This window comes from Phocoena sinus, chromosome 7, assembly GCF_008692025.1.
Source record: "Phocoena sinus isolate mPhoSin1 chromosome 7, mPhoSin1.pri, whole genome shotgun sequence".
NCBI classification, from domain to species: domain Eukaryota; kingdom Metazoa; phylum Chordata; class Mammalia; order Artiodactyla; family Phocoenidae; genus Phocoena; species Phocoena sinus.
Window position 1 is genome coordinate 55,840,962 of NC_045769.1, and position 22,059 is coordinate 55,863,020.

The 22,059-nt window shown below is 36.9% G+C and overlaps 1 protein-coding gene across 1 annotated transcript in view; it reads left to right on the forward strand.

The window, feature by feature from the left end:
• Window positions 1-1,546: 1,546 nt before the first annotated feature.
• LOC116756700 (cytochrome c 2) overlaps window positions 1,547-22,059 on the forward strand; it is a 28,875-nt gene continuing 8,362 nt past the window's right edge. The window contains exon 1 of the mRNA XM_032637564.1: window positions 1,547-1,715. Coding sequence (XP_032493455.1) covers window positions 1,547-1,715 — 169 coding nt within the window. The remainder of the gene's footprint in view (window positions 1,716-22,059) is intronic.

A 22,059-nucleotide genomic window follows, 5' to 3' on the forward strand; every position in this document is an offset into this window, starting at 1 on the left:
GCATTCATTAGCATTTCAAACTAAATTTTTTTCAATAAGTTAAAATTATTTTAGTTTTTATATCATTTTAGATGGAAGAGGCATTTATTTAGGTACATAACAGAGTTTTTGGCAGTCTTTTTTTTTTTTTTTTTTTTTTTTTGCCATACGTGGGCCTCTCACAGCTGTGGCCTCTCCCGTTGCGCAGCACAGGCTCCAGACGCGCAGGCCCAGCGGCCATTGGCTCACGGGCCCAGCTGCTCCGCGGCATGCGGGATCTTCCCGGACCGGGGCATGAACCCGTGTCTCCTGCATCAGCAGGCGGACTCTCAACCACTGCGCCACCAGGGAAACCCTGGCAGTCTCTTTTTAAAATTGTTTTTTATTATTTGTAAGAATTCTTTATTTTATTTATTTATTTATTTAAATTTATTTTTGGCTGCATTGGGTCTTCATTGCTGTGCGTGGGCTTTCTCCAGTTGCAGCGAGTGGGGTCTACTCCTCGTTGTGGTACTAGGGCGTCTCTTTGTGGTGGCTTCCCTTGTTGTGGATCCTGGGCTCTAGGCGCGTGAGCTTCAGTAGTTGTGGCGTGTGGGCTCAGTAGTTGAGGCACGCAGGCTCCAGGGCACACAGGCTTCAGTTGTTGTGGTGTGCGTGCTCAGTAGTTGTGGCTCGCGGGCTCTAGAGTGCGGTCTCAGTAGTTGTGGTGCACGGACTTAGTTGCTTTGCAGCATGTGGAATCTTCCGGACCAGGAATCAAACCTGTGTCCCCTGCATTGGCAGGCGGATTCTTAACCACTGCGCCACCAGGGAAACCCCAAGTTTTTGGCAGTCTTACCGAAATATCTTTAGGCAGAATTTATTGTGTATATCTATCACTGTGTAACAAAACCCTCCTTACTTAGAACTGTATATTTTCTACTACATGTACTAATGCTGAGTGAACTCAGTAATGTTTGATTGTTTTTAGGTAGTGCTTGATTTAATCTGGTAGATTTGTTTACAGCTGAGAGTGTAAGGTAAATAGGAAATTATGTATTACATGTAGCTTGCTGTGGCCTCATTTCTATATGGTATTTTATAGTTTTGTCTATTATTGCAGGCATGTAAATAATCATAATAAATATCATATTTAATCACCTTTCCCATTTGTTATGTGATTATTTTTAAGTAAGGGAATACCAATTTAGACATATATGCTCACGTCATTGTTTGCACCTCTACTTTTTGGAAGTGAAAAGAAAAATAGAATATTGTTGTCTTAGGTAAATTACTGTAATTGTTTGAAGGCTGAAGGAAAACCAGGCTTATACCAACAGCAATTTCTGAAGTAGCAATGGCTAGAAATTCAAAATAAACCTGATAAGTGAGATGATTCTTTATAAAATTGAATGCTATGTTTGTGTTTTTGAGCACTCAGAATTTAAAGCATGTCTGCTTTAAATTATATTTTGGTTTAATATCATTAGTATTCACTTCAGTCAAAGTGATGAAATTCCTTTTTATCCAGCCTTGCAAATCAGATACTTTATTTGGTTTGTGGTTTAATGTTTCATTGCAGAACAAAATGGCAAATGCTGAGGCAGGCAAGAAGATCTTTGTTCAAAAATGTGCTCAGTGCCACACAGTGGAAAAAGGTGGAAAACACAAAACTGGTCCAAACCTCTGGGGCGTTTTTGGCAGAAAAACAGGACAAGCACCAGGATTTTCTTATACCGTTGCAAACAAAAACAAAGGTAAAAACTAGGCAGTTGTTGGAGAGAACCAGGAACTTTGTAGCAAAGAAGAAGGCACAGGATTTGATATAATAATTTCATAATTTGCAGAATTAAAAATGAAATCCACATGTTTATATCATGGAAATATTGATTTATGTCATAAGATCTGTGTTTGGATAACTGGTCATCTTTATGATCAGAGAAATTAGTAATTCTCTGTGGCATAAGTTTTTTTGCCTATACAAGGAACTTCATTTTATGCAATACATATATCTTGAAAAAGCATGAGCTAAATTAAAAAAAATCAAATTATGTTTTAATGGCATAATGGCAATTTTTTATTTGTAGTAGTGATTCTTAGCAGGGTGTGGGGAATGTTATATAGTTTGAAAAAGTATATTCAATCATTTCTTTGTTGGTGGAAAGCGTGTAGATGACAGTTAATTTTAGGATTGAAATTCACAATGGTTGCAAAAGACTAATATCTTTGCAAAGCAATTTATTACTCTTGGAGATATCTGTATCTCTATATACTTACGTATATAATTAGCATTCACTTAAAAATAGGGTACAACTCTAGTTTTTAAGCTGTTCTTGGTGTACAGAATGGACTTGAGGACAAGGTGGGTGGGGAAGGGGAAGCTGGGATGAAGTGAGGGAGTGGCATGGACATAGATACACTACCAAATGTAAAATAGATAGCTAATGGGAAGCAGCTGCATAGCACAGGGAGATCAGCTCGGTGCTTTGTGACCACCTAGAGGGGTGGGATAGGGAGGGTGGGAGGGAGACGCAAGAGGGAGGAGATATGGGAATGTATGCATACATATAGCTGCTTCACTTTGTTGTACAGCAGTAACTAGCACACCATTGTAAAGCAATTATACTCCAATAAAGATGTAAAATTAAAAAAAAATTGTTCTTGGTATCTCAGCATTTCTTACAGGCCCAAATTTCAGATCACTACTACACCACTGTTTGGAAAGGTTTTTATTTTATTTTGTTTTGTTTTATTTATTTATTTTTCTTTCTATTTTTCTAATTGAGATGAAATTCACATAACATACAATTAGCCATTTTAAAGTGTAAAATTCAGTAACATTTACTGTATTCACAGTGTTGTACAATCACCACCTCTCTTTAGTTTCAAAACGTTTTCATTATCCCAGAAGTATCCCTGTACCCATTAACTAATCACTTTCCATATCCCCCTACCCCCATCCTTTGGAAACCACTTATCTACTGTCTCTATGGATTTGTCTACTCCAGATATTTCATATAAAAGGAATCATGTAATACATGATCCTTTATGTCTAGCTTCTTTTGCTTAGAATATTTTCAAGATTCATTGAAGTTGAAGCATGTATCAATATTTCATTCTTTTTTTATGGCTGAATACTATTCCATTGTATGTATATATCACAATTTGTTTATCCATTCATCAGTTGATAGACATTTGGATTGTTTCCACCTTTTACCTGTTGTGAATAGTGCTACTATGAACATTTGTGAAAAAGTGTTTAAGTCCCTGTTTTCAGTTACTTTAGATCTATACCTAGGAGTGGAATTGCTGAGTCAGTTAACTACGTTTAACTTTTTGAGGAAAGGTCAGATTGTTTTCCACAGTGGCTGCACCATTTTACTTTTCCATCAGCAGTGTAGGAGGATTCTTATTTCTCTGTATAGTCACCAACACTTGTTCTTTTCTTTTCTTTTCTTTCTTTTTCTAATTGCCATCCTAGTGGGTATGAAGTGGTGCCTGGTGAGTTTGCTTTGTATTTCCTTAATGATCCATAATACTGAGCATTGTTTCATGTGCTTGTTGGCCATTTGTATATTTTCTTTGGAAAAATGTCTGTTTATATTCTCTCCCCATTTTTTATTTGGGTTGTTTGCCTCTGTTGTCGAGTTATAAGATTTTTTATGTATTCTGGACACTAAACCCTTATCAAATAAGTGACTTGCAAATATTTTCTCTTATTCTGTAGATTGTCTTCATTTTTTAAAATAATGTCTTTTGATGAACAGTGATTTTTAATTTGTATGAACGCCATTTATCTATTTTTGTTGTTAATGTTGCTTGTGTTTGGGTGTAAAATCTGAGAATCTATCATGAAATCTAAGGTCATAAAGATTTACCCTATGTTTTCTTCTAATAGTTTTATAGTTTTATCTCATATTGATATTTAGGTTACTGACCTACTTTTAATTAACCAAAATTAATTATCATTAATTTTTTATATAGAGTGAGGTAGTGGTCCAACTTCATTCTTTTTTTTTTTTTTTCAACTTCATTCTTTTGCATGTGGTTATCTCGTGTTCCTAGCACCATTTGTTGAAGAGATTCTTTTACAGTTGAATTGTTAAAAATCATTTTACAGCCTTGTTGAAAATCAGTTGGCCATATATGTTAGGGTTTACTTCTGGACTTTCAATTCTCTTTCATTTGTCTGTACATCTATTCTTATACTAGTGCTATACTGTTTTGATTACTGTAGCTTTGTAGTAAATTTTGAAATTGGGAAGGGTGAGCCCTCCAACTGTGTTTTTATTTTTCAGTATTGTTTTGGCTATTCAGGGCCCTTTGCAATTCCATGAGTTTGAAGATCACCTTTTCCATTTCTGCAAAAAAGGCCTATGGAATTTTGATAGAGCTTGTATTGTATCTGAAGATTGCTTTGGGGAGTATTGCCATTTTAACACTATTAATGTTACATTCTGTGAACGTGAGATGCCTTTCCTATTATTTAGCTCTTCTTAAATTTAGCAGTATTTCGTAATTTGCAGTGTGCAAGTCTTTCACCTCCTTGATTAAATTTATTTCTACCTATTTTATTCTTTTAGGTACTATTATTAATAGAATTGTTTTTAAAATTTCCTTTTCAGATTGTTCACTGCTTGTGTGTAGAAACAGCTGATCTTTGTATGTTGATCTTGTGCTGTGCAACTTTGCTAAATTCATTTATTAGCTCTAGTAGATTTTCTGTGGATTCTTTACAATTTTCTATATAGAGAATTATGTCACCTGTGAATAGAGATAGTTTTAGTTCTTCCTTTCCAATCTGAGTAGCTTTTATTTCTTACTCTTCCCTAATTGCTCTGGCTAGGACTTACGGTAGAATTCTGAATAGCTCTGGGGAGAGTGAGCATCTTTGTTTTGTCTTGTTTGTTTTTTGGTTTCTTTTTAAATTAATTTATTTATTTTTGGCTGTGTTCAGTCTTTGTTGCTGAGCATGGGCTTTCTCTAGTTGTGGCAAGCGGGGGTTACTCTTTGTTGCGGTGTGCGGGCTTCTTGTTGTAGTAGCTTCTCGTGTTGTGGAGCATGGGCTCTAGGCATGTGGGCTTCATTAGTTGTGGCACACGGGCTCAGTAGTTGTGGCCTACAGGCTCTAGATCGCAGGCTCAGTAATTGTGGTGCATGGGCTTAGTTGCTCTGCGGCACATGGGATCTTCCCGGACCAGGGATCAAACCCGTGTCCCCTGCATTGTCAGGTGGATTGTTAACCACTGTGCCACCAGGGAAGTCCTTTGTCTTGTTCTTGATCTTAGGGGGAAAGCTTTCAGTTTTTACCTTGAATATGGTGCTAGCTGTGGGTTATCCATAAATCCTGTTTTTCATGTTAAGCAAGGTCCCTTCTATTGCTGGATGTTTTTATCATGAATAGGTGTTGGATTTTGTTAAATGCTTTTTCTGCATCTGTTGAGATAATCATGTGTTTTTTTTTCCTTTTGCTCTGTTAATGTGGTATATTATGTTGATTTTCTTATGTTGATCCATTCTTGCATTCCTGGGATAAATATCACTTGGTCATAGTGTGTTATTCTTTTAACAGTGCAGTTGGATTTAGCTTGCTAGTATTTTGTTGAGGATTTTTGCATTAGAGATATTGGTTTTTTGATTTTCTTGTGATGTCTTTATCTGGGTTTGGTGTTTGGAGAAGTTTTAAATATAAATTATTGGCAGCTGTAAGTCCTCTTCATAAGTGATTTGAATTTAGTATTTAAAAATTCCTTAATTGGTTTTTTAAGTGCTTGTATAGACTAAAGTACCTCATTTGATTGAGCTTTGTAGACCATGTTGCAGGAGAAAGGCTTTAATAAGGTGAGTTGGCATCTTGTGCATTATTTTTTGAGTGCACATATAGTAGCTTACACTTTGTCAAAAGAGGGATTCTACTTATTTCAACCTGTGTTAATGTTTCTAGTAAGATAGTGTTTGCAGTTCGTTTCAGCCTGTTGAGGTTTTTGTTTGTTTGTTTGTTTTTGTGAAACTTGTACAGGCATACCTTTATTAGACTTCTCAGATGTTGCAGGTTTGTGGCAACGCTGCACCAAGCAAGTCTCTCAATACCATTTTTCCAACAGCATTTGCTCACTTCGTGTCTCTGTCTCATTTTGGTAATTCTCACAATATTTTAAACTTTTAGATTATTATTTTACTTGCTACGATGATCTGTGATCAGCAGTCTTTTTTTTTTAACATCTTTTTTTTTTTTTTTAAACATCTTTATTGGGGTACAGCTGCTTCACAACGGTGTGTTAGCCTCTGCTCTACAACAAAGTGAATCAGCCATACATATACATATGTTCCCATATGTCTTCCCTCCTGCGCCTCCCTCCCTCCCACTCTCCCCATCCCACCCCTCCAGGCTGTCCCAAAGCCCCGAGCTAATATCCCTGTGCCTTGCGGCTGCTTCCCCCTAGCTATCTACCTTACTACGTTTGTTAGTGTGTATATGTCCATGACTCTCTCTCGCCCTGTCAAAACTCACCCTTCCCCCTCCCCATATCCTCAAGTCCGTTCTCCGGTAGGTCTGCGTCTTTATTCCTGTCTTACCCCTAGGTTCTTCATGACATTTTTTCCCCTTAAATTCCATATATATGTGTTAGCATACGGTATTTGTCTTTTTCTTTCTGACTTACTTCACTCTGTATGACAGACTCTAGGTCTATCCATCTCATTACAAATAACTCAATTTCATTTCTTTTTAAGGCTGAGTAATATTCCATTGTGTATATGTGCCACATCTTCTTTATCCATTCGTCCGATGATGGGCGCTTAGGTTCTTTCCATCTCCGGGCTATTGTAAATAGAGCTGCAATGAACATTTTGGTACATGACTCTTTTTGAATTTTGGTTTTCTCAGGGTATATGCCCAGTAGTGGGATTGCTGGGTGATATGGTAATTCTATTTGTAGTTTTTTAAGGAACCTCCATACTGTTCTCCATAGTGGCTGAACCAATTCACATTCCCACCAGCAGTGCAAGAGTGTCCCCTTTTCTCCACACCCTCTCCAGCATTTATTGTTTGTAGATTTTTTGATGATGGCCATTCTGACTGGTGTGAGATGATATCTCATTGTAGTTTTGATTTGCATTTCTCTAATGATTAATGATGTTGAGCATTCTTTCATGTGTTTGTTGGCATTCTGTATATCTTGTTTGGAGAAATGTCTGTTTAGGTCTTCTGCCCATTTTTGGATAGGGTTGTTTGTTTTTTTGTTATTGAGCTGCATGAGCTGCTTGTAAATTTTGGAGATTAATCCTTTGTCAGTGCTTCATTTGCAAGTATTTTCTCCCATTCTGAGGGTTGTCTTTTGGTCTTGATTATGGTTTCCTTTGCTGTGCAAAAGCTTTGAAGTTTCATTAGTTCCCATTTGTTTATTTTTGTTTTTATTTCCATTACTCTAGGAGGTGGGTCAGAAAGGATCTTGCTGTGATTTATGTCATAGAGTGTTCTTCCTATGTTGTCCTCTAAGAGTTTGATAGTTTCTGGCCTTACATTTAGGTCTTTAATCCATTTTGAGCTTATTTTTGTGTATGGTGTTAGGGAGTGATCTAATCTCATACTTTTACATGTACCTGTCCAGTTTTCCCAGCACCATTTATTGAAGAGGCTGTCCTTTCTCCACTGTACATTCCTGCCTCCTTTATCAAAGATAAGGTGTCCATATGTGCTTGGGTTTATCTCTGGGCTTTCTATCCTGTTCCACTGATCTATCTTTCTGTTTTTGTGCCAGTACCATACTGTCTTGATTACTGTAGCTTTGTAGTATAGTCTGAAGTCAGGGAGCCTGATTCCTCCAGCTCCTTTTTTCGTTCTCAATATTGCTTTGGCTATTCGGGGTCTCTTGTGTTTCCATACAAATTGCGAAATTTTTTGTTCTAGTTCTGTGAAAAATGCCAGTGGTAGTTTGATAGGGATTGCATTGAATCTGTAGATTGCTTTGGGTAGTAGAGTCATTTTCACAATGTTGATTCTTCCTATCCAACAACATGGTATATCTCTCCATCTATTTGTATCATCTTTAATTTCTTTCATCAGTGTATTATAATTTTCTGCATACAGGTCTTTCGTATCCTTAGGTAGGTTTATTCCTAGATATTTTATTCTTTTTGTTGCAATGGTAAATGGGAGTGTTTTCTTGATTTCACTTTCAGATTTTTCATCATTAGTATGTAGGAATGCCAGAGATTTCTGTGCATTAATTTTGTATCCTGCTACTTTACCAAATTCATTGATTAGCTCTAGTAGTTTTCTGGTCGCATCTTTAGGATTCTCTATGTATAGTATCATGTCATCTGCAAACAGTGACAGCTTTACTTCTTCTTTTCCGATGTGGATTCCTTTTATTTCCTTTTCTTCTCTGATTGCTGTGGCTAAAACTTCCAAAACTATGTTGAATAAGAGTGGTGAGAGTGGGCAACCTTGTCTTGTTCCTGATCTTAGTGGAAATGCTTTCAGTTTTTCACCATTGAGGATGATGTTTGCTGTGGGCTTGTCATATATGGCCTTTATTATGTTGAGGAAAGTTCCCTCTATGCCTACTTTCTGGAGGGTTTTTATCATAAATGGGTGTTGAATTTTGTCGAAAGCTTTCTCTGCATCTATTGAGATGATCATATGGTTTTTCTCCTTCAATTTGTTGATATGGTGTATCACATTGATAGATTTGCGTATATTGAAGAATCCTTGCATTCCTGGAATAAACCCCACTTGATCATGGTGTATGATCCTTTTAATGTGCTGTTGGATTCTGTTTGCTAGTATTTTGTTGAGGATTTTTGCATCTATGTTCATCAGTGATATTGGCTTGTAGTTTTCTTTCTTTGTGACATCCTTGTCTGGTTTTGGTATCAAGGTGATGGTGGCCTCGTAGAAGGAATTTGGGAGTGTTCCTCCCTCTGCTATATTTTGGAAGAGTTCGAGAAGGATAGGTGTTAGCTCTTCTCTAAACGTTTGATAGAATTCACCTGTGAAGCCATCTGGACCTGGGCTTTTGTTTGTGAAGGTTTTTAATCACAGTTTCAATTTCAGTGCTTGTGATTGGTCTGTTCATATTTTCTATTTCTTCCTGATTCAGTCTTGGCAGGTTGTGCATTTCTAAGAATTTGTCCATTTCTTCCAGATTGTCCATTTTATTGGCATAGAGTTGCTTGTAGTAATCTCTCATGATTTTTTTTATTTCTGCAGTGTCAGTTGTTACTTCTCCTTTTTCATTTCTAATTCTATTGATTTGAGTCTTCTCCCTTTTTTTCTTGATGAGTCTGGCTAGCGGTTTATCTATTTTGTTTATCTTCTCAAAGAACCAGCTTTTAGTTTTATTGATCTTTGCTATCGTCTCCTTCATTTCTTTTTCATTTATTTCTGATCTGATTTTTATGATTTCTTTCCTTCTGCTAGCTTTGGGGTTTTTTTGTTCTTCTTTCTCTAATTGCTTGAGGTGCAAGGTTAGGTTGTTTATTCGAGATGTTTCCTGCTTCTTAAGGTGGGCTTGTATTGCTATAAACTTCCCCCTTAGAACTGCTTTTGCTGCATCCCATAGGTTTTGGGTCGTTGTGTCTCCATTGTCATTTGTTTCTAGGTATTTTTTTATTTCCTCTTTGATTTCTTCAGTGATCACTTCATTATTAAGTAGTGTATTGTTTAGCCTCCATGTTTTTTATATTTTACAGATCTTTTCCTGTAATTGATATCTAGTCTCATGGCGTTGTGGTCAGAAAAGATACTTGATACAATTTCAATTTTCTTAAATTTACCAAGGCTTGATTTGTGACCCAAGATATGATCTATCCTGGAGAATGTTCCATGAGCACTTGAGAAAAATGTGTATTCTGTTGTTTTTGGATGGAGTGTCCTATAAATATCAATTAAGTCCATCTTGTTTAATGTATCATTTAAAGCTTGTGTTTCCTTATTTATTTTCATTTTGGATGATCTGTCCATGGGTGAAAGTGGGGTGTTAAAGTCCCCTACTATGAATGTGTTACTGTCAATTTCCCCTTTTATGGCTGTTAGTATTTGCCTTACGTATTGAGGTGCTCCTATGTTGGGTGCATAAATATTTACAATTGTTATATCTTCTTCTTGGATCGATCCCTTGATCATTATGTAGTGTCCTTCTTTATCCCTTTTAATAGTCCTTATTTTAAAGTCTATTTTGTCTGATATGAGAATTGCTACTCCAGCTTTCTTTTGGTTTCCATTTGCATGGAATATCTTTTTCCATCCCCTTACTTTCAGTCTGTATGTGTCTCTAGGTCTGAGGTGGGTCTCTTGTAGACAGCATATATAAGGGTCTTGTTTTTGTATCCATTCAGCCAATCTGTGTCTTTTGGTGGGAGCATTTAGTCCATTTACATTTAAGGTAATTATCGATATGTATGTTCCTAGTCCCATTTTCTATATTGTTTTGGGTTCGTTATTATAGGTCATTTCCTTCTTTTGCATTTCTTATCTAGAGAAGTTCCTTTAGCATTTGTTGTAAAGCTGGTTTGGTGGTGCTGAACTCTCTCAGCTTTTGCTTGTCTGTAAAGATTTTAATTTCTCCATCAAATCTGAATGAGATGCTTGCTGGGTAGAGTAGTCTTGGTTGCAGGTTTTTCTCCTTCATCACTTTCAGTATGTCCTGCCACTCCCTTCTGGCTTGTAGGGTTTCTGCTGAGAGATCAGCTGTTAACCTTATGGGGATTCCCTTGTGTGTTATTTGTTGTTTTTCCCTTGCTGCTTTTAATATGCTTTCTTTGTATTTAATTTTTGATAGTTTGATTAATATGTGTCTTGGCGTATTTCTCCTTGTATTTATCCTGTATGGGACTCTCTGTGCTTCCTGGACTTGATTAACTATTTCCTTTCCCATATTAGGGAAGTTTTCAACTATAATCTCTTCAAATATTTTCTCAGTCCCTTTCTTTTTTTCTTCTTCTTCTGGAACCCCTATAATTCGAATGTTGGTGCGTTTAATGTTGTCCCAGAGCTCTCTGAGACTGTCCTCAGTTCTTTTCATTCTTTTTTCTTTATTCTGCTCTGCAGTAGTTATTTCCACTACTTTATCTTCCAGGTCACTTATCCGTTCTTCTGCCTCAGTTATTCTGCTATTGATCCTATCTAGAGTACTTTTAATTTCATTTATTGCGTTGTTCATCGTTGCTTGTTTCATCTTTAGTTCTTGTAGGTCCTTGTTAACTGTTCCTTGCATTTTGTCCATTCTACTTCCAAGATTTCGGATCATCCTTACTATCATTATTCTGAATTCTTTTTCAGGTAGATTGCCTATTTCCTCTTCATTTGTTAGGTCTGGTGGGTTTTTATCTTGCTCCTTCATCTGCTGTGTGTTTTTCTGTCTTCTCATTTTGCTTATCTTACTGTGTTTGGGGTCTCCTTTTTGCAGGCTGCAGGTTCGTAGTTCCCGTTGTTTTTGATGTCTGTCTCCAGTGGCTAAGGTTGTTTCAGTGGGTTGTGTAGGCTTCCTGGTGGAGGGGACTAGTGCCTGTGTTGTGCTGGATGAGGCTGGATCTTGTCTCTCTAGTGGGCAGGTTCACGTCTGGTGGTGTGTTTTGGGGTGTCTGTGGCCTTATTATGATTTTAGGCAGCCTCTCTGCTAATGGGTGGGGTTGTGTTCCTGTTTTGCTAGTTGTTTGGCATAGGTTGTCCAGCACTGTGGCTTGCTGGTCGTTGAGTGAAGCTGGGTGCTGGTGTTAAGATGGAGGTCTCTGGGAGATTTCCACCGTTTAATATTATGTGGAGCTGGGAGGTCTCTTGTTGACCAGTGTCCTGAAGTTGGCTCTCCTACCTCAGAGGCAGAGCCCTGCCTCCTGGGCTGGAGCACCAAGAGCCTTTCATCCACACGGCTCAGAATAAAAGGGAGAAAAAGTAGAGAGAATTAGTAGAAGTATGAGTAAAGAAAGAAGGAAAGGAGGAAAGGAAGGAAGGAAGAAAGAAGCAAAGAAGGAAAGAAAGGAGGGAGGGAGGGAGGAAGGAAGGAAGGAAGGAGGGAAAGAAGGAGAAAATGTAGAGAGAATTAGTAGAAGTATGAGGAAAGAAAGAAGGAAAGGAGGAAAGGAAGGAAGGAAGAAAGAAGGAAAGAAAGGAGGGAGGGAGGGAGGAAGGAAGGAAGGGAAAGAAGGAGAAAATGTAGAGAGAATTAGTAGAAGTATGAGGAAAGAAAGAAGGAAAGGAGGAAAGGAAGGAAGGAAGAAAGAAGCAAACAAGGAAAGAAAGGAGGGAGGGAGGGAGGGAGGAAGGAAGGAAGGAAGGAGGGAAAGAAGGAAAAAAGACAGAAAGAAAGAAGATACAGTAAAAATAAAATAAAGTATAATATAGTTATTGTACTAAAAAATATTTAGAAAAAAAAAAAGGGACGGATAGAACCCTAGGACAAATGTTGGAAGCAAAGCTATACAGAGAAAATCTTACACAGAAGCATACACATACACGTTCACAAAAAGAGGCAAAGGGGGAAAAATCATAAATCCTGCTCCCAGAGACCACCTCCTCAACCTGGGGTGATTCACTGTCTTTTGGGAGCTCTGAGGTCTTCTGCCAGCCTTCAGTAGGTGTTCTGTAGGAGTTGTTCCACGTGTAGATGTATTTCTGGTGTATCCGTGAGGAGGAAGGCGATCTCCACGTCTTACTCTTCCGCCATCTTCCCCCGTCCTCTCCTTAACATCTTTATTGGAGTATAATTGCTATGGTTCTTATTATGATTGCAAGACACACTTTACTTTAGCAATAGCCATCAGGAAACTTTGAAAAAAAACAAAGTTTATTACTCACAGGTCCTGGAGGGAACACAGCATGTGTGGGGCTACCCAGTGTGGTATCAGGTAGAAAGAGAGCGTGGGCTTGGGGTTTTGCTTTTATTGGGGCTGAGAGTGGGGTGCCTAGGGTTTTGTGGGTTCACTCTTTATTGGTGAATTTAAAATATAAAAGCAGGAATTAAAGCATGGGACGGGAAAAAGCAAGGCAGTCAGTCAAATGGTCAGTTATATGGGTCTGCCTTTCTGAAAAAAGGGAACTTCATGGGTGGGCATCCTTGCTCTTTATCTACTTTTATAGCTGGCAGTGCATTTATTCAAGATGGATGTATTTGAAGGGGATGCCTCAGCAATTAAAAGCTTAATGTCGAGCACTTACATTACAATCAAAAATGCTAATTGTCAGTTACTTACACTACAGATGGATAAGATGTAAAGAAATTTTTGTTACCTGGAATTTTGGGGAAAGAAACCTTATAGATAGTCAAATGGTTTGATTAAAACAAAGTTCACACATGTCTAGATTGTCAGTTTTTTTGTGTATGTGAAAATAAGATACTTTGCATTTTCTCAGAACCTTGAGAGCAATACAGTTTAGTAGGATGGAGAGCTGGCAAAGCCATTTGTTCCTAGACTTGGGTGTCCAAGCAAACTAGGTTGGCGTGGGGAGTATATGGTAAGTCTGTTTTAGAGCACTACTACTACATCTTAGCATTTGAGGATGGTAATAGTTTCCTAGGGCTCCTGTAACCAAGTACTATAAATTAGGTGGCTTAAAATAGTGAAAATTTATGGTTTCATAGTTCTGGAGGCTAGAAGTGCAAAATCAAGTTGTTGGCAGGGCCATACTCTTTCTGAAACCTGAGGGCAATCTTCCCTTGCTTCTTCCTATCTTCTGGTGGTTTGCCAGTAAACTTCATGTTTTGGGCCTACAGCTGCATAACTCTAGTCTCTACCTTCATTGTCATATTGTCCCAATGTGTCTTTGTCTTTACGTGGCCTTCTTACAAGGATAATAGTAAAATTGGATTGAGAGACCTATCTCAGTGTGACCTCTTTTCAACCTAACTAAACACACCTGCAATGACCTTATTTGCAAATAAAGCCACATTCTGAGGTACCAGGGGTTAGGGTCTCAACATAACTTTATTCAGGGGGCACCCACAGTAAAGGACCACATATATATCAAATAAATACATAGATAATTGATAAAAATACTTACATTAAAACAACATAGAATAAAATTTAATCTTTGTCAAGTCAAGCATGTTTATCACCTTCTTAAACATCAGTGTAGTTGTTAGTAATACAATATCATTGTATTTAGTATATGCAGAAATGTTGGTTAGTAGATATTCTATAATAAAGAATTGTCTGGTCTTTGTCTCAGGTTCCTGGGAGGGATCTCTAAAACCTTGGAATTTTCCAGTGATAGGAGCATCTTTGTTACTCAGGGTTGGGTTCTGGGACTACAGCCTGTGTTTATGCTAATGAGATGACTTGTGGTAGGCTCCTTGATAGTTTCAGGATGAGGGCTGGGCAACCTGGAAGGACCAACCATGTAATTAGAGAATTGAGGCTTTGGGCTAGGTGATATCAGTCTGAACTCCAAGGATAGAGGACAGGGGCTGGAGATTGAGTTCAAGCACATGGCTAGTGATTCATCAATCATGCCTATGTAATGAAACCCCAATAAAAACTCTGGCCACTTTCAACTGGAAGCTCTACTTGAGCTTCCTGGTTGGTAAACACATCAATGTACTGGAGGGGGATGAGTCATGATTCCACAGGGCCAGGGCCAGGAACCTCTGTGTTTGTGAATTTCCCAGACCTCACCAACTGGGTATCTTCATTTAGCTGGTACTGATTTGTGTCCTTTATAGTAAAACTGTAATTTTTAAGTAGTGCTTTCCTGAGTTTTGTGAGTTGTTCTTGCAAATTATAAAACCTAAGGGAGTCCTGGGAACCCTTAAATTTATAGTCAGTTGGTTAGAAGTTTGGATGGGCTGGGGACCCTGAACTTGCAGCTGGTGTCTGAAGTGAGGCAGTCTTGTTGGGGACTTTGGAGTCTGTGCTAACTCCAGGCAGTTAGTATGAGAATGGAATTGCATTTATTGCAGTAGGATTTACAATTGATAGACTATTGAATAAATCAGTCTTAAACTTGCATTTATTGTATGCATTTATATGGCTCTTTAACTTTTAAAGTAATATTTTTCTATAGTGTTATTTTATTATTTTATTATCCAATTATAAGAGCAGTCAACTTTTGAAGTCCTGATTTTTAGAACAGTTATAACCTAACATTTGTCCCTCTAGCTGCCAATATGTTAAAGACTTTTTTGCTTATTAACATTGATTTAAAATCATATTAAAGCTTATTACAAATATATCTTTTATTATAGGTTTTTATCAAAGATAAAAGGCTGTATACGGCTTGGCTTTAACATTATTTAATAATTAGAAATAAAATTTTCCAGAGTCAGATTGTTTAATTAATATTTATGACTTATTTGGGGATATAATATTATTTGTTAGTTCTACTAATGAAATAAGAATAATAAGTAGCAGAATGAAATTGGACTCTTACTGTTCACCACTGACAAAAATTAATTTGAAATGGATTAAAGATTTAAACATAAGACCAGAAACCATAAAACTTCTAGAAGAAAACATAGGGAAAAGTTCCTTTACATTGGTCTCGACAGTGATTTTCTTGATATGACACCAAAAGCACAAACAACAAGAGCAAAAATAAATAAATGGGACTAATTAAAGTAAAAAGCTTCTGCACATCAAAAGAGACAGTCAATAAAATTAAAAGGCAACCTACTGAATGGGAGAACATATTTGCAAATCATATATCTGATAAGGGGTAGATATCTAAAATATATAAAGAACTCATACAACTCAATAGAGGAAAAACCAACCAGATTAAAAAATGTACAGAGGAACTGAATAGACATTTTTCCAAAGAAGACATATAGATGGCCAACAGATACATGAAAAGGTACACATCATTACTAATAATCACGGCAATGCAAGTGAGATTATCACCTTACACCTGTTAGAATGGCTATTATCAAAAGACAGGAAATAGTAATTATTGGGAAGGATGTGGAGGAAAGGGAACCCTTTTACACTGTTGGTGGGAATGCAAATTGGTAAGCCACTGTGGAAAACAATATGTAGTTTCCTCAAAAAGTTAAAAATAGACCTACCATATGATCCAGTAATCCCACTTCTGGGTATATATTCAAAGGAAATGAAAGCAGAATCTTGAAGAGATATCTGCACCACCATGTTCATTACAGCATTATTTACAATAGCCAAGATATTGAAATATCCTAAGAGTCCATCAGTGGATGAATGAATAAAGAAGATGTACTGTATATACACAATAGAATATTATTCAACCATGACAAAGAAAGAAATCCTGCTATTTACAACAACTTGGATGAACCTTGAGGGCATTATGCTAAGTGAAATAAGTCAGACACAGAAAGACAAATACTGTATAATACCACTTACATGTGGAATCTAAAAAAGCCAAGCTTAGAAAAATTGAAAGTAGAGGGGTAGTGACCAGGGGTGGGGAGATATTGGTCAAAGGGTACAAACTTCCAGCTATAGGATTAACAAGTTCTGGGTATCTGATGTATAACATGGTGATTATAGCTAATAATACTGTATTATATACTTGAAAGTTGCTAAGAGAGTATATCTTAAATGTTCTCACTACAAAGAAGAAATGGTAATCGTGATGGGGTGGAGGTTTCTGCTAATGCTATGGTGGTAATGATTTTGCAATATGTAAGTGTATCAAATTAACATATTGTACACCTTAAGTTTATAGAATGTTATATATCAATTATATCTCAGTAAAGCTGGAAAAAATAATGTAAGTAGCTTACTAGGTTAATTGAACAGGATTTTAAAATAATATTATTTAGAATAAATAAAGATTTAAAAAATACTTTAGGACAGCTTGATCAAAGAGCCAAGAAGTCAGTAGTTCAGTTTTAATACAAATTGTGGGAAACTGTCAGCTGTAGTTTATTTTCCATGTATGGTGTTGGAAATAATTAGACCATTTTAGTTTTCAAAAGAATAAGGAAATTCTCATATTTTAAAGAAGATTGTTCCATATGACTTGCTTAGAGTATAGTTTTACAAAATTCATGATTGTGGCAATAATTTTATATAGTGTGGTTTAAAAAAATTGTAGCTAAATATGTATAACATAACATTTACCATTTTAACCATTTTAAAGTGTACAGTTCTGTAGCATTAAGCACATTCACATTGTTCTGCAGCCATTGCCACCATCCATCTCCAGAAGCTTTTTATCTTCCCAAACTGAAACTCTGTACCCATTAAACAGGCCCTGGAAGCCCCCATTCTGTTTTGTCTCTGAATTTGACTACTCTAGGTACCTCATATAAATGTAGTCACATAGTATTTGTCTTCTTGTGACTAGCTGATTTCATGTAGCATAATGTCTTTAGGGTTTATTCATGTTGTACCATGTGTCATAATTTCCATCCATTTAAAGGCTAAATGATATTCCATTGTATGTATATACCACATTTTGTTTATCAATCAGTGGACACTCTGGTTACGTCCAGTTTTGGCTATTATGAATAATGATGCTATGAACACAGGATATAAATATTTGTTCACGTTCCTGCTTTCACTTCCTTTGGGTGTAATACCCAGAAGTGGAATTGCTGAATCATATGAAAATTCTGAGTTTAATTTTTTGAGAAATAGCTGTACCATTTTCCATAAGGGCTCTATCATTTTATGTTCCCACCAACAATACGTAAGGGTTCCGAGTTCTCCACATCTCAGACAACACTTGTTATTTTGTTATTTGTTTGTTTGTTTGTTGATAATAGCTTTCCTAATGGGTGTGAAGTGATATCTCCTTGTGGTTTTGGTTTGCATTTCCCTAGAGATTAGTGATGTTGAGCATCTGTATTGTTTTTTTTTTAAACATCTGTAAATGGATACAATTTTTCTTTTGAGAATAGTACTTTATACATATTATTGAATAACTATATGCTGTTTGCATTTCGGGGGCAATGATAATTGAAACAAATTGAATTAACTCATGATTTGCCCAGGTTTGTGTGCTAACAAGTGATGTAACTAAGATTCAGACTCAGGTCTTCTTCAGCCTTTGATGAAATCATATCATGGGGTTAACATATTAGCTGAACTAACATTATTATTATTATCTTTTTCCTTTTGTCATGTCAGATCTGTTAAAATAAGCAGTAGGACACATAAAATCATAAATGTACTAATAATTTAAAAAATATTTTGAAACCCATTTATATTATATGAAAATTCAGATAGTTTAAAAGGATACTTCCCAGTATGAGTGATAGGAAATTATGTATATTCATGTCTCCCTATCCTCCCCTATTCCTTTCCCTTTACCAACTAATTTTATATGGTAATATTATTCTTTATAATTTTAGTGGCTGTATTCATACTTTAAGTTATATTGTATGCCTCTATTATTTTATTTAACTACTTTAAGCAATATCTGTCTATTCTTCACTCTGAAGGATGAGAGAATCAAAGTGGTTATACAACCTCCAATTTTTTCATACTTTTTTTTTTTTTTTTTTTTTTGCGGTACGCGGGCCTCTCACTGCTGTGGCCTCTCCCGTTGCGGAGCACAGGCTCCCGACGCGCAGGCCCAGCGGCCATGGCTCATGGGCGCAGCAGCTCCGCGGCATGCGGGATCCTCCCGGACTGGGGCACGAACCCGCGTCCCCTGCATCGGCGGGCGGAATCCCAACCACTGCACCACCAGGGAAGCCCCAATTTTTTCATACTCTTAACTGAGCTACTTATGTTGTTATTTCTGATTTGACATGATACATATAATTTATATCCTATGTAACTATAATTACCACAGTTGCTTTAACATTTGTCCTACATTTAGATTGTATTAGTGCTTATTCCCAGCTTTTACCACAGTGTCTATATTTACTTTTTGGTTGGTAGAAGATTATCTATCAGTAGTTATGCCAAGGAAGAATTACTGGAACCATATTACTCCAGTTCTTGATGTTTGAAAAGATTGATGGATTCCCATTACACTTGAATTGTTTGGCTAGACGTAAAATGATTGGATGATACTTTTACTTCCTCAGGATTTTGTATGCTTCATGTTGAATTTTTCTTTGGAGAAATCTGAAGCCAGCCTGATTGTTTTCCATTATAAGTTACTTGTTTTTATTTTTATTTTACTCTTTTCCCCCTAAGTTTCAGTAAAATTCGTATTGAAATTTAGTAATATACTAGGCTGTGTATAAGCCTTGATTGATCTGTTTCAGATTTTCCTGGACTTGTGTTTTTCCAATTGGCAGATTCAGGACTTTTTTTTTCTTCTTAACATTTTTATTGGAGTATAATTGCTTTACAATGGTGTGTTAGTTTCTGCTTTATAACAAAGTGAATCAGTTATACATATACATATATCCCCATATCTCTTCCCTCTTGCATCTCCCTCCCTCCCACCCTTCTAGCTGGTCACAAAGCACCGAACTGATCTCCCTGTGCTATGTTTCCCACTGGCTATCTATTTTACATTTGGTAGTGTATATATGTCATATATACACTACCACTCTCTCACTTTGTCCCAGCTTACCCTTCCCCCTCCCTGTGTCCTCAAGCCCATTCTCTAGTAGGTCTGTGTCTTTCTTCCTGTCTTGCCCCTAGGTTCACTTTTTTTTTTTTTTAGATTCCATATATATGTGTTAGCACACAGTATTTGTTTTACTCTTTCTGACTTACTTCACACTATATGACAGACTCTAGGTCCATCCACCTCACTACAAGTAACTCAATCTTGTTTCTTTATATGGCTGAGTAATATTCCATTGTATATATGTGCCACATCTTCTTTATCCATTCATCTGTCAATGGACACTTAGGTTGCTTCCATGTGCTGGCTATTGTAAATAGAGCTGCAATGAACATTGTGGTACATGACTCTTTTTGAATTATGGTTTTCTCAGGGTATATGCCCAGTAGTGGGATTGCTGGGTCATATGGTAGTTCTATTTGTAGTTTTTTAAGGAACCTCCATACTGTTCTCCATAGTGGCTGTATCAATTTACATTCCTACCAACAGTGTATGAGGGTTCCCTTTTCTCCACACCCTACACCCTCTCCAGCATTTATTGTTTGTAGATTTTTTTGATGATGGCCATTCTGACCAGTGTGAGATGATATTGCATTGTAGTTTTGATTTACATTTCTCTAATGATTAATGATGTTGAGCATTCTTTCATGTGTTTGTTGGCAATCTGTATATCTTCTTTGGAGAAATGTCTGTTTAGGTCTTCTGCCCATTTTTGGATTGAGTTGTTTGTTTTTAAGGACTTTTATTTTTGAAAGTTTTCTTGAATTATATGTTTTAATAATTTTATACTATTTCATTTGTTTTTTTTAAAGAAATCTTACTTGGGCCATCAATTGTGCATATTTGGGATATCTGTTGTCTAAATGTCTTCTATATCTGTTATTTTTCCTATGATTGTTTTAAACTTTTTATTCTCATTTTGTTTTTATCAATATTTTCAAGCCTGATTGTGCTATCAGTAGTATCTATTCTTTTTGCTCTTATTTATGTCTTTCTGTTTTATCATCTCCTTGAACCTTTGTAGCTCTGCTATAAGCCCTTGATTTATAAAGACCTTTTTTTTTTAGCTGATAAGTTGTGTTTTTTGGTCTTTATTGGAGTATAATTGATTTACAATGTTGTGTTAGTTTCTGCTGTACAACAAAGTGAATCAGCTATATGTATACATCTATCCCCATATCCCCTCCCTCTCGAGCCTCCCACCCTCCCTATCCCAGCCCTCTAGGTCGTCACAAAACATTGAGCTGATCTCACTGTGCTACGCAGCAGCTTCCCACTAGCCATCCATTTTACATTTGGTAGTGTATATATGACAATGCTACTCTTTCATTTCATCCCAGCTTCCCCTTCCTCACCTGTGTCCTCAAGTCCGTTCTCTACATCTGTGTCTTTATTTCTGCCTTGCCACTAGGTTCATCAGTACTGTCTTTTAATTTATTTACTTTTATTTTTTAACATCTTTATTGGAGTATAATTGCTTTACAGTGGTGTGTTAGTTTCTGCTGTATAACAAAGTGAGTCAGCTATACGTATACATAGATCACCATATCCCCTCTCTCTTGCGTCTCCCTCCCACCGTCCCTGTGCCACCCCCTAGGTGGTCACAAAGAACCAAGCTGATCTCCCTGTGTGATGCGACTGCTTCCTACAAGCTATCTGTTTTATATTTGGTAGTGTATATATGTCCATGCTACTCTCTCACTCCATCCCAGCTTACCCTTTGCCCTCCCTGTGTCCTCAAGTCCATTCTCTATGTCTGCGTCTTTATTCCTGTCCGGCCTCTAGGTTCTTCAGAACCATTTTCTTTTTTTTAAGATTCCATATGTATGTGTTAGCATACAGTATTTGTTTTTCTCTTTCTAACTTACTTCACACTGTATGACAGACTCTAGGTCCATCCGTCTCACTACAAATAACTCAGTTTCCTTTCTTTTTATGGCTGAGTAATATTCTATTGTACATATATGCCACATCTTCTTTATCCATTCATCTGTCGATGGACACTTAGGTTGCTTCCATGTCCTGGCTATTGTAAATAGAGCTGCAATGAACACTGTGGTACATGACACTTTCTAAATTATGGTTTTCTCAGGTTATATGCCCAGTAGTGGAATTGCTGGGTCATATGGTAATTCTGTCTTTAGTTTTTTACTGTCCTCCATTCCCACCAACAATGCAAGAGGGTTCCCTTTTCTCCACACCGTCTCCAGCATTTATTGTTTGTAGATTTTTTGATGATAGCCATTGTGACTGGTGTGAGGTGATACCTCATTGTAGTTTTGATTTGTATTTCTGTAATGATTAGTGATGTTGAGCATCCTTTCATGTTTTTGTTGGGAGTCTGTATATCTTCTTTGGAGAAATGTCTATTTAGGTCTACTGCCCAGTTTAGGATTGGGTTGTTTCTTTTTTTGATATTGAGCTGCACTAGCTGCTTGTATGTTTTGGAGATTAATCTTTTGTCAGTTGCTTCGTTTGCAAATATTTTCTCCCATTCTGAGGGTTGTTTTTTCGTCCTGTTTATGGTTTCCTTTGCTGTGCAAAAGCTTTGAAGTTTCATTAGGTCCTATTTGTTTAGTTTTGTTTTTATTTCCACTTCTCTTAGGAGATGGGTCAAAAGGGATCCTGCTGTGATTTATGTCATAGAGTGTTCTGCC